The sequence below is a fragment of the Phalaenopsis equestris genome, unplaced genomic scaffold, assembly GCF_001263595.1.
Source record: "Phalaenopsis equestris unplaced genomic scaffold, ASM126359v1 Scaffold000113, whole genome shotgun sequence".
Lineage (NCBI taxonomy): Eukaryota > Viridiplantae > Streptophyta > Magnoliopsida > Asparagales > Orchidaceae > Phalaenopsis > Phalaenopsis equestris.
Window position 1 is genome coordinate 10,452 of NW_018164555.1, and position 13,165 is coordinate 23,616.

Here is a 13,165-nt window from a genome sequence, read left to right on the forward strand (position 1 = left end):
CTATCCGTCACCAGCGCCTGCATCTACCCAGAGGAGTCGTTGGCCCCATTCCTTGCTCACTTTAATTGAACGCACTCCCTTCGAACCCTTCTTTAAAATCAACAATATAATGATAGACTTTTTCCCTCATCTCATCCTCAATTGTATTTATATTCTCTCATTCATCTTCATCTTAAATCTCAATATCTTCCTCTTACTTTATGTTGTTAACAAAAACTTCAATTACATTCTTAATTGGTATAATATGGGTAAGTGAGAAATATTTATTAGAGCTATTTTACTTCAAAAAACCCAAGACCAAATTGTCTTCCTCTTACCTGTACTACGCCTCACCAGAATTAAGGCGAGACATTTCTTGAGGCGGGTCTCATATTATATAAAGTGTGAGTCTAATGTCATACAAAATGAAAGTTAAGGATCGTTAAGAATTTTTCCAAAAAGCGTTAAAGCGGGCCCTAAGCCGAGCTTCATATTACGCAATTTTAAACCATAGTACCTTGAACAAATTTTTATTACAAGAACCTCTAATCAGCTGAATGATATCCTTGATCGAATATCCTTAATCATTGGTGAGCAAGCAACTTCCTTTTTCCACAAGGGTGGGTTCAATAGCCAGCTACTAAAAGTTCAATAGAGTAATAAAGGCAATTTGAAATTATTGAATTTAAGAATGTATTTACGCATTTAACCCCTAAAGTTTGTTTTCATTTCTATACCACCACCAAAATCATTCAGATCACACAAAAGCACCACTATTTTTTTCAAGCATGAATAAGATGGAATATACATAATATTGAAATTTAGGTATCAGATATGTAAATACATAGGAAGTGAGTGATATGTAATGCAAATCTTCCATGATGCATGCTGGAATGCTGCAGAGAATCACTGAAGCAAGGATAGTAGAGATAAGAAGCGATCAAATTCGGGAGATGAGAAGGGGAGGGGAGAGGAGTTCTTGGTCTTGCGCCATGGCCGGATGGAAGAGGTCCAGGGCTCCGTATTTCTCAAGCACACGCATCTGGCATTCTTCTGCCGCCATCAATCCAGTAGAGAAGGCTCCATGCACGGTTCCGGTAAAGGCTAGGCTGGTGGCCTCGCCTGCGAAGAATAGATTGTCCACGGGGATCCTAAGCCTCTCGAAAAGATAATGAGGCTTTCCCATGGCGTCATAGCTGTAGGAGCCCAGAGAGTTCACGTCTGTGCCCCAGTGCGACACTAGATATTGGATCTGTGAAGCGGAAATGAACATAAATTTGAAATTTTATGAGATTTTTCCACTCTTAGGAATTGAGAAAAACATACCGGCTTTGATGCATCAGGAAGGATTTGTTTAAGCTGTTGGAAGGCAAAGCTAGCCGCAGCTTCATCGGTCAACTTCTCAAGGTCATGTGCTAACTTGCCTGCAGGCATATAAACAAGTACAGGGTGACCGGTCGCCTTGTGTAGATTAAGAAAATAGCTGCAGCTGTAAGAAGAAGAAGAGACAACTCCAAGAAACTCCACATTAGGCCAGAAAACTCTATCAAAGTGCAATGCTATTTTGTTTTCTGTGCCAACGGCAATGTCTCTAATGGCTTCCTCCTTCCAATTTGGAAGCTTTGGCTCAAACTTAATGGAATTGGACTTCAGCACACCTAAGGGAACCGTAATGACAGCGGCATCCGCGACAAATGATTTACCATTATCGACTATCACTTCTACTCCCATTTTATCCCTTATTATTTTGGATACTCTGAAATGGTAGAATATAAGAAATGAAGTTTTCTAGGAAATTCGCTAATCCTATAATGATAGGTACGTACCGATGACCAAGCCGAATATCCAGACCTCTTGCGAGTGTATTGATAACAGGACGATAACCCCGGACCATAAGGGCATGACCACCAGGCAGTAAAACTTCCTATAATTGATCCAACAAAACTGATTTAGATAATCAAAGAATAAATTTTATGAAATCATCAAAATAAATATGGATGGAAAGGAACTAATTGTTATAAATCAAAATTTTTTGCTAAGATATAGGGGATGTCTGGTATGCATGCGTATAATTAGTAAGTAATTGATTTTATTACAAAATATGGGCAAATGCATGTTTAAATGAGAATATCCTACTTTAGTAAAAAAAATGAGAAGAAAAAGTTAATGGATTATTATTATGATATCTACCGTTCTAACAAGAGAAAAAACTCAGCATCTCATCAACCAAAAAAAGGACATTTACATTCGCACCACAATTCCTGTATATCTATGTCTAACACTTAAATATTCATATCACTCAAAACTAGAACATTACATCAAAAATACCAGTATCACTCTTGTTTAAAAGTGAAATACACCTTTTGATGCATAAGTTATAGCATCAAGTTGTTAAATATCAACTTTGGGTGTTACAAATGTAAATATATAAGAACTGTGTGATATGCATATATATATTATTCGTCAACCAAATAAACAGATCAAACCGTGTTTCAATTAATTTTTCTTTTATAATACTCATTTTCTCTCTTTAATTTACACATACCAAACAGAGCCTTGATATAAGTACGAGAAAGAGAAAAAATATGTTAATTTTTTTTTACTGAAGCTAATTCTTCTAAAAGTGTAGCATTCGGGTTTTTCATGCATGATTATAATGAAAAAGAAAAAAAAAGTGAAATAATCAACAAAAGCTTGCCTCATCCCAAGATTTCAAGGAGATGGTATCTGCATCAGCAGCAAACCAACCTTCCAGCCTGCATAAGTACCATTTCAGGACCTTATCTCCAAGCCCTTCTAACCTACAGAAAGCCACAAAAATTAGACATAATATTAACAAACTAAACAGGCAAATTTTGAAGCTTAACATACCTAAGGTCCGGCCGTGTCTCAAAAACTATAGCAATTGCTTTGGCCATGGAAATATCATCACTAATTTCCAGCCTCAATTTCTCAGTCTGCATTTATAAATGAATCAGAGCCTTATTCTGAATTGCGATCAGTAAAACAGTAAACAGTAAATACAAAACAAGGCATTACCTCTTTGAGTATGCTCTCGAATATCCCACCAACATGTTTAACTAGTTCTTGTGGAACTTGATTCCCATCCGTATCATAGAGTGCATAGCTGCAAAACAAATATATAAATAATCTTCTATCACTGGATAAATCAATTTGTTGCAGTTTATAGCAACTGTTCAGCGAAAAATTTAGGTACATACCACACAATTTTTATGAATTTACATATCAACACCTAAATTCTCATATTTACACCTTATAAGACCTTGGAATCAGAAACCTATGCAAAAAAAATGTGTTTGAACTTTTAAAAAGATGGTGATGGAAGTATTTTTTATGTGGTGTTAAATATTTAAGTGGTATACTTGTAAATACAAAGTCGTCTTAGATGATTAGATGATTTGGTCACATTAAACAATTTGGTCACATTAAACGTCGACCATATGTTGATCCAATTAGGAGAGTATTCTAAATTCGACTTATGTTAAGAAAGACAGAGATAGAGCAAGGAAGACATGGGTTTATTATATAAAAAATGATCTTAATTTATTATAATTAAATGAAAATATGTAACTAAATAGGACATAATGGAGAAAAAGGATTCATGTTTAGCCGACCCCACGTAGGGGGATTAAGGCTCTGTTATTGTTGTTGTTGTTGTATTTGTAAATACAGAGTTTAGGTATTAGATATGTAAATACATAAGAATAATGCGGTATGTATATAAATGTCTCTAGTTTAATTAATACCTTTCCAAATCATGATCAAACAAAATTGAGTCATCACCACTAGTTCGATAGAGTGGAAGTCCTAATCTCCCAATTACTGGAGCCAGGGGATTTTTTTGGCAAGCACCATGCAACCTAAAGTAGTTAGAATAACAGAAAAGTCAATAGTCGAAAAGAGGAGGAAGACAAAAGTCACCCTTCACAAGTAAAAAACTCCTTTAAAAATGAAGAACATCAAAAAAAAAGTTTGGGCAAATGCATACCATGCAGCTCCCATGTCAACTGGAAAACCAAATGTGTAATCAGTGTAAGCTCGACCACCAATCCTACCACGTGATTCTAACAAGACAACCTGAATGTTTTGATTCAGTCAATCATCCAGCAGAGTACAAAAAGATGAAGATTCCATCAAGTTCTTGGTGTTTCAATTTTTGTGAAAAATAAGATGTAGTATTACCTTAAAAGATGCGTTATGGAGTGCACGGGCAGCTGAAATGCCAGCAAAGCCGGCACCTATAACAATGACAGATGGGGAACGCCTTCTTTTGATATAGGAAGAGTCTGAAATAGAATATCATAAAAGTTATTATTTTCTTGTACATGAGAAAGCAAATGTCGGAAAACTGGAGGTAGAACCAGATTTAGGCTCTATTTGGTTAGAATAAATTGAGAAAGAGAAATGAAAAGGAAGTGAGAATAAAAATGGAAATATACATACATAGCACACAATTCTTATGTATTTACATATCTCACACAAACTTTCATATTTACATTCATACCACCTTACCGATGCATGAAAAGGTGTATTTCGTTTTTTAAAAGTTAAAATGTTGGTATATTTTATGTGATTTGAAAGATTTGGGTGGTACACACACACAGAGATATATAGATATATATATATATATATATTGTAGAAGGCCAAAAGACGAATATATTAATAAAAGGAAAGGTACAAATATTTTTGATGAAATGACCTAAAATGACACCCTAAACACCCGACATACAACACACACGTAGAAATACATGTATTCTCAAAAATATATATATATGTTTGTATTTGTATGTCTGTATGTATGTATGTGTGTGTGTGTGTGTATATATATATAGATAGATATGTTTGTATCAGTAGCTTCTTTCCATATAAATGTATGCATGCATGCATGTGTGTGTGTGTGTGCACACACACACATGCATGCATGCATACATTTATATGGAAAGAAGCTACTAATGAACCAATAAATAGGACTGTGAATGGTTCGATTTTGAGCTGATCCAGAGATAACTCGAAATCGGATCATGGATTGATCCTACTAAATTTTGATCTGATCCGGTGTAGATTAATTCGATTTTCAAGCTAGCTAGAATTTCATTTTTGGATTGTGAGCCAGATTGGTCCAGCTCAAACCCACATTGGCCCACCCAGCAAGCTCGCCAGCAAAAAATACATTTTTTTTTTTATGAAAAGAGGTGATTCGAACCCCTACCAATCTACTCAAGCAAAAAAACTATCACCAATCGAACTAGCAATGTGTTATGCATGTAAGACTAAAAGTATAGGTGTTAAATAGGTAGATACATAAGAATTTATTTTGATCCCAAAACCAAAATCAATCTCCTATCAAGTAAAATTTGGTAAGTTTATCTTTCCTCTTGCATCATCTTGTGACACTTTTGAAGAAAAAATCTCATCATGGAGTCCTTCCATTTCCATCCTCTAAGTATTTTTTGGTAAACACACAATGTCCATATTGTCCCCATTTGTAATACCATTGCATGCTACATCCACGTGAAAGGAGCGCCACCAAAATCTACCACCTCCATCCATAGCAAACCCAACTCTATTTCACAATAACTAAAACACTGAAAGCCCCTCCCACCTCAACAACACTCAGTTAATGATCTTCACAACCAAAACAACATCAACAAATCAACTAAAAAACTCGTATCCCCTAGCCAAATTAAACCAATAACCCGATATTGAACCAACCACCATAACATAAACACTCAAAAGATCATACTTAGTTTCAACCCATTCTACAAGAATATAAAACTATTGTTCCAAATGGAACATGGGAACTTGTTCCTCTCAGCTCAACTCAAAATCTTGTTAAATGTAAGTGGGTTTTTTTTTTAAATCAAGTACAATGACTAAAGGTTTTCACCACAGACTAAAAGTTGACTATCACGACATCTTAAATCTAATTTTCAAACATGCCACTATACAACTAGTACTTTCTATAGCTATTCGTAGAAAATGATCTCTCCATCAACTTAATATTAGCAGTGTCTTTCTGAAAGGCCGTTCCTTTGAGGACATCCATATGGCTCAACCCCCAGGCTTCATTGGCATAGGCCATCCTACTTAAGTGTGCGAGCTATGCAGTCATATATGACCTCAAGCAAGCCCCCCTTGCTCAGTATTATATGCTAAAACAATCTCTAGTTAATTTTGGCATCAACAACTCTTCAGTTGAGATACCTCTCTTTTTCCTCAACACTAACGATGTACTTATCTATATTTAGTTTAGATTGGCAATATCATTATCATAAGCAACTCTGAGATTATCGTGCATAACTTTGCCACTCTTCTTTCCCAATGAATTGGGACACTATATTAATTTCTTGGCATAGAGTTTGTTGAACACTCACATGGCTTATTTGATCCCAATATTAAACCATTCTTGGTCTTGTTGCTCACATTAAGATGATTATTTTTTTGGTGAGCAATTTGTTGAGCACGCACATGGACTTACTAGATCCCAATATCGATCCATCCTTCTTTTTCTTTTTTTTATTTTTCTTTTTTTTCCTTATTTTTTTAGTTTGCTCGCATTCAGATGACAGATGACACTATGGTTCTACACTCATTAACCCAAGTAAGTTATAGAGTTGTGGGTAATCTAAGGCACTTAACTCTTACAGGTCTAGGAATATCCTTCATAATTAATAATTTGTCGCACTGTATCCCCACTTTTTATCACCGGATTGCATCCCATAGGTTATTGCAATTTCTATGTGGCATAAAGATTGCAGCTTTCTGCGTCACCATTAAACCCCACTACATCTTCATGCATTCTCTTATATGCACTAAGCACGTGTCAAGGATGAATACGTGCTTGCATTATGTATCTTGGCTGAAAGCTCATCTCTTAAATTGCCAAAATTACTATAGCTTACTCCACCAAGGCTGAATACAACTCTGTTGCTACCACAACTGTTGAGCTTCAATGGCCATGCTCCCTGCACACTAAACTTGGAATCTACCTTCCATAGGCTCCAAAAATCTATTGCGACAACAAAAGTGCACCTTATCTCAATTGGTATCTTTCTTTTTAACTCATGAATGAACTCTGGCAATTGATTATCAATTTATTTGAAATGAAGCACAAAAAGATGCCCTGCATGTGGCCTTATATATAATCAACTAAAGGATGCTCATACCAAACCACTTCAAAACACTTTCTTCTCTATATAATCTATTGCGACAACTAAAGGATGGCGGACTCTGCTCCTCCTGAAATATCAATTTTGTCTCTCCTAAAATATAACTTTGTCCTTCGTTGCCCTAGCTCCTCCCACATTGGGTCTATGCCCCAACCCCCGCCTACTAGGCCCTTCAAAAGATAGGTTGGTTCCGGCCCTGCTTCTCTATATTGAATATCAAGTTTGGACTCCTCGCCTAGAAGTATATCTAGAAAGGGCATGTAAGAAGGAGATACAAATATGTTATTATTATAATTAATAAGTTTCTTATTTAGGTGGTGTTTGATAGCCATTAATAATCCGCGATGCAGCCAATCACCGCCTCAATCTTCTATGCATTTATACAGTTTACTGCAGGAGTTTTCCGCTTGCAATTGAAATTAAGAAGGCTACATTTTCAGCCCTAAAAACTTCTAATATGATCACAACATTTCAATAAAAGGATCAAACCATTATTCAATACTTCTGCACAAACAATTACGCACATGAAGGATGCTAAACTTTGCACAGGGTGTCAATATTACTGCTTCTTCTGTTATACTCAATAAAAATGTTTTGTTAATATTATGTAACATAACTTCAAATCGCAGTTCAATACTAGTACACGAAAGGACACACAAAAAAACAATAAAAACAAAAATAAAAAAAGATAGAAAATATCACAAGATTCAACAGCACATACCTTTCCTAAAATCATTACAAGTCTCCATATCAAGCCGATTTGTAGTTCCGGTTCCAACGACAACTCGAATTATTAATCAAAAAAGCAAAGAGTTGAGGTGAATACTCGAGGACAAAGATCAGGAGACAGGTATTGAAGTGGTTCGAATACGAGAAGAAACTCAGGTCGATGGACCTGCTCATGCGGATCCCTCACGGAACCACGAGATCGAACGGCGACGGGCCTTAATCAACACCAGCCGATCCGTTCTCGACGGATCGCCTCAGATCGTACCCGAGCTTTTCTCTTCCTGTTCGAAGAAATTGAAGCCTTCTCGGAGATCTCTTGTGTCTTCAACGTGCCCGCAAGCCAGAAAGAGCAGCAGAGAATGAAAGTCTAGACAAGCACGTTTACCTCTCTGTTGCGTTCCCTCCACATTTTCCCTATTTATAGCTGTTGAGCCGTCGGTTGCGATCTGATCACTGTTCGTAATCTTACCGGCAGAGGCTACATAGTTGCAGATCCCGCGCCACCTGTCTTATTACCTCCGTGGAGTTTAAGTTAAGTCATTGCCAACCGTTGATTTATCATCAGGCGGCATGTGATTTACACGGTAGGTTACGAAAAGGTGTTCATCTGTTAAATTATTTAATTTAAATTTCGTCTAAATTGATACAAATTAAACAAAACATATAATCAAACATTCAAAGCACATTTGACCATTTTATAACATTTTTTTAGTACAACTTTATTCCTCAGAATTAAAACAATTTTTTGAACAAAAAAATATTTATCTGGTTTTAATCATTTAATTGTAATAAATTAATCAATTTCACTGACTAAATAAATTAATATAATCAAATGACTAAAGAATTTTATATAAGAAATTTATTAAGGTGTTCAAAAAATTTGGCTAAAATAATCAAAATATTTTTTAAAAAATTATAAACAATCATAATTCCACAAAGAAAATGGAAGAGCGAGTGAAAGTAAACTCATTTTAAAAATCTCAAATGTTTATTAAATAATTAATGCTAGCAATTATTGGCAATAACCCTTTCCCTCGTAAATCTAGTCGGGCTATTTGTGCGTTCGCGAAATGTTGGAGAGCTGGATTAAATCTAGTCGGGCTATTTGTGCGTTCGCGAAATGATGGAGAGCTGGATAGCGGGTTAGCCAACTACATTGATAAATGATAGAGTGTTCGCATGTGGGCCTAAAGAGTGAAGTGAAGCCGACTTAAATCGATTTTGGTAAGAAGACAGGAGTGAAAGATAATAATATCGATGTTTGTCATCACCAAAAATATTAGTTTATATTATCGACATTAAATTTGGTGTTATCATCATCAATAATGTCGATACATGCTATTAAAATCCAGGTCAGCGCCTACCCAATGAACTAAAGTCATTACTTGTTGTTCCTAGCAACATTCAAGATTGTTATTACTAATAAGGTTAATGTATGTCATTTGCACTTTTGTAATATAACTAAAAGTATTTATTTCTTTCCACAAGTTCCTCGCTCTCGCTTCTTCTTTGGATTCGCGAATCCATGTTCCCGCTTGCCCGCCTACTTGTCCTGCCTTCCTCATGATCCGCAACTTAAGGCTTTTCTTAATGGGCCAGAGAAAATGCTTGGCTGGAATTATATAATCGCAGGTTGGTGTGCTCCCCTAGGTTACTACTTCGGCGTTGGCTCAAAGCAGTGGAGGTCATGGGAAGAAAGGATTGCGAAGGCTGCTGCTCCCTCTTTTCTTTTGTTCTTCTTCGGTGGCTCACGAGTAAGAGAGGGATCATTCTTATTAGTCAACAAGATCGGCGGTATGTTAATCCTTAAAGTAATACAATTTTCTATAGCTCTGTGAACATAGGCAATTTGACGAACCACTTAAATCCGCGTGTTTGTGATCTTTTTGTGACTTTTTTTCTCATTCCAATTTTTTTGTTTTATTGTCGCCGTTTTTCCACATCATTCCCATCATTAATAAAATTGATGTATACTACCAAAACTAGCAATGACGTCCACTGACATCAACAATGCCACTCTATTAAATGTTAATAATGTTGATGCTTGTCATTACTAATGAGGTTGGGGTACCTTATCAACATCAACTTTGAAACTTACTCAAGTTATTGTTTCAATAACTAAAGAAAAGAAACAATCTCTCCCCAAATTGATGTTTTCATCTTGTATAATTTGTTTGTTAAGTGAGCAACTACACTAGTAAAAGCCATTTCTAAAGTGCGACGGGTAGGCCTAGATTGGCTTTGCAGTGGCAAATAGGGTTGAGCCTAAGCCACATTGTTATATGACTTGGTTGTCAGTAAATTGACTCATTTGAACTAATATCTCTATCATAACATACGTCAATAAATTAGATAGAGCGACATTTATTTGCTTCACCATTTGATGGATACTATTTAAGTCTATATATCACCTTAATTGTTTGAGAGATTATAGTATCTTTTTTTTATGATTTCTATTAAGTAGGATTAAGATTTGAATCTCAACTATAATACTGAGGATTTATGTTTATTTTATTGGTTATATAGGTTAAACCCATCCATGAATTAATGTTGAGTAGGTGAAGTGCGTTCAAGTCGTGCATAACATGTAGGGCTATTAGGCTTGACTCACATATTTATATAGGTAAAACATATCCCTAAATAGGACAAATAGCCAATATCCTTACATGACATGGGTCCAAGAAATGGATTGTTTTCATTCAAAGTGTATATGCTTGTTGTATTGCTTGTCTTAGAAATGCTATTATTATGCATTTCCTATTATAGTAAATTTTTTGGGCATTTATACATGCATAAACTATATTTTTTATGCATTTGCATATCTCGCAACTATTTTTTTTTTCTTTACACATATAACACTCAAATCTTTAATATAATATAAAAACTAATGTAATTATCAATTTTTAAAATTGAAATACACATTTTCATGCACACATTATAAAGCTTCAAAATGATTTGTATGTAAATATAAAAGTTTAGGCATGTGATATGAAAATACTTAAATAAAAATCGTTTGTTATGTATGTAGTGTCTCACTTGTAAGACAATTCTCTGAACAATTCACATTAAATTTAATATTAACAAACTCAGACACTTAGCTTTTTCATTTATACCTATGCCATGAATTAGACGTACGTGAGGTATGTATAAGATCTATTTAATTGATTAATAAGTTTATTAATGCTATACATTTTGAGTGTTATTACTTATGTTTTAAGTTTAAATGCTCATTTGTATTGTCTTTTCTATGGTGGGTACATTATTTCTTCTAAATTTGCACAGCTTATTTTTGTATTTGATTTATTAGGATATTTAGCATTATATTAGAATCTATTATGTTTTAAATTATTATATTAATTTTTTTCATTAGTGCTTATTATTATGAGGAATTTGAATATATAAAAAATAAAAGATGTTCAAAATGTCCTTTTGCGCACCTAAGTTAACCCTGGTCTTGGTGTGTTTTCTCCTCAATATTATTTGGGTTAGGGTCAAATATTACATACGGACGGTTGGAGGTGCGGAAGGTGAAGACGACGGCCATGATAACAAAAGACCCCTTGGCTTGCAACTATTATTTGGGTTAGGGTCAAATATTACATACGGACAGTTGGAGGTGCGGAAGGAGAAGACGACGGCCATGATTTAGAGGAGGAAAAAACAAAAGACCCCCTGGCTCGCAATGGTGGTCGTAGGTGCAGCATTTGTACCTAATAAGTGTTCCTCGACTAGGAGCTGCAAAGGAGCGACAAGTTGCTTATGGCCTAGAGGATTGGGCAGTCGAGAGAGAAAAGATTCCTCTCATCGAGATTTTTATTTGACTATAAGCATGTCAAAATTGGAATTTATTTGATCTTTTAACTTCCTAAAGCCTTCAAATATGTTCCAATAGCTTGATTCAGGCTTGATTGAACTTGGATAAGACCTACTTTGGTATCATTAAGTTTGTCTTATTAAGACTTTTACTTTGATTATAAGCTTGCTGAAATCAATGCTTTGTTTGACTTCGAAATTAAAATGAAATATCTTTCTGCTCAAATAATGATTCGAAATTTGTGTTAGATGATGAAATTTTGTGATGAGATATAAAAAATATTGATATTTTTGATGTGATATAAAAATTTTGGTGGTATAAATATAAAAAAAAATTTAAACCTTATAAATGTAAGTATTTAGAGTGGCATGCATGTAAATGCCCCTAATACTAATAATATTAATATTAATAGATAAAAAATGACTTTCACGGACTTGGAAAAGCTTCAGTTTAAAAATAAAAAATCATTTCCACAATTTCAAGATTTATTCTTTTTTATTATTTCAAAAATAAGAAAATAAATTTATTTTATAAAAAAAACGCTCTCAATGAGCGGCTTTTGCTTAAAATATTTTAAAAAAAAATCGGGAGATAAATATGTTTATTCAAATTTAATGGAATACAACAGTCAGTGGAGGATGAATTAAAATGATTAAATAATGATTTTTAACCATTATTTTCTATGAATTTATATAAAATGGATAACTAGATGAGAAAAAAAATATATTTTCAAAGAAAGTAATTTTGACATATTTTATTTTACCTTAAAAACCAATTCATTTATTTATGCACCAAAATTCTCTTCTATAAAATAAAGCATTACAATTTATTACATTATTTTTAATTTACTTCAAATCAAATAAAAAATATAAAATACACCATTTATTTTACAGTAAATCAAAGAATCATAAAGTATTTCAAATATACTGCAATAATAGTATGTTGCAAACATTTTACATTGTACTTCATTTTCAGCAAACCAAATATTCAAACATTTTACATTGTACTTCATTTTCAGCAAACCTATCACCTAAATTTTTAAATATTTAACCAAATATAAAAAAATATTTTATTAAATAAAAATTAGACAGAAAAATATTATCTACAATTTTAATTTGATTTTATATATTGTACATAATTTGATAAAAAATTATTCATCTAAAAAATACTTATGAACTGCATATAATTCCGTAATATAAGAATCAACATTAACCAAATGAAATTAAGTTGATTAGAAAGTAAATTATTAAGTCTAATTTTCTAAAGCCCTCTTTAATAGCATCATGAGAGTACTGCTGACACTCGTCAAATTAGTTCACATACAACTTGAAATTGTATAATTATGATTTTAATTCAACATTAAGATATTTTTTAGATAAATAATACTTTTATTAGGAGATATTTTGGTGCAAGTTTAAAATAACATTCAACAAGAATCTTAAGGCATGACATG

The 13,165-nt window shown here is 33.8% G+C and overlaps 1 protein-coding gene across 1 annotated transcript; it reads right to left on the minus strand.

Annotated features, from left to right (window-relative positions):
* Window positions 1-743: 743 nt before the first annotated feature.
* On the minus strand, window positions 744-8,277 carry LOC110020947 (probable polyamine oxidase 2). The gene is made up of 10 exons (XM_020719254.1): window positions 7,891-8,277; window positions 4,183-4,286; window positions 3,989-4,077; window positions 3,747-3,860; window positions 3,019-3,106; window positions 2,851-2,936; window positions 2,678-2,780; window positions 1,806-1,903; window positions 1,306-1,735; window positions 744-1,231 (listed from the first exon to the last, which is right to left on the minus strand). The coding sequence occupies exons 1-10, from the start codon at window positions 7,916-7,918 to the stop codon at window positions 920-922; spliced, it is 1,452 nt and encodes a 483-aa protein (XP_020574913.1). The 5' UTR covers window positions 7,919-8,277; the 3' UTR covers window positions 744-919.
* Window positions 8,278-13,165: the final 4,888 nt, after the last annotated feature.

What these genes read in the sequence shown, in the direction of transcription:
- LOC110020947 (XM_020719254.1), bottom strand. Translation starts at nt 7,918, where the DNA reads ATGGAGACTTGTAATGATTTTAGGAAAG. An exon ending in TTGTAATGATTTTAGGAAAG is followed by an intron (nt 4,287 to 7,890) that starts GTATGTGCTGTT and finishes ATTCTATTTCAG; the next exon opens with ACTCTTCCTATATCAAAAGA. An exon ending in TTTGATCATGATTTGGAAAG is followed by an intron (nt 3,107 to 3,746) that starts GTATTAATTAAA and finishes TTTGTTTTGCAG; the next exon opens with CTATGCACTCTATGATACGG.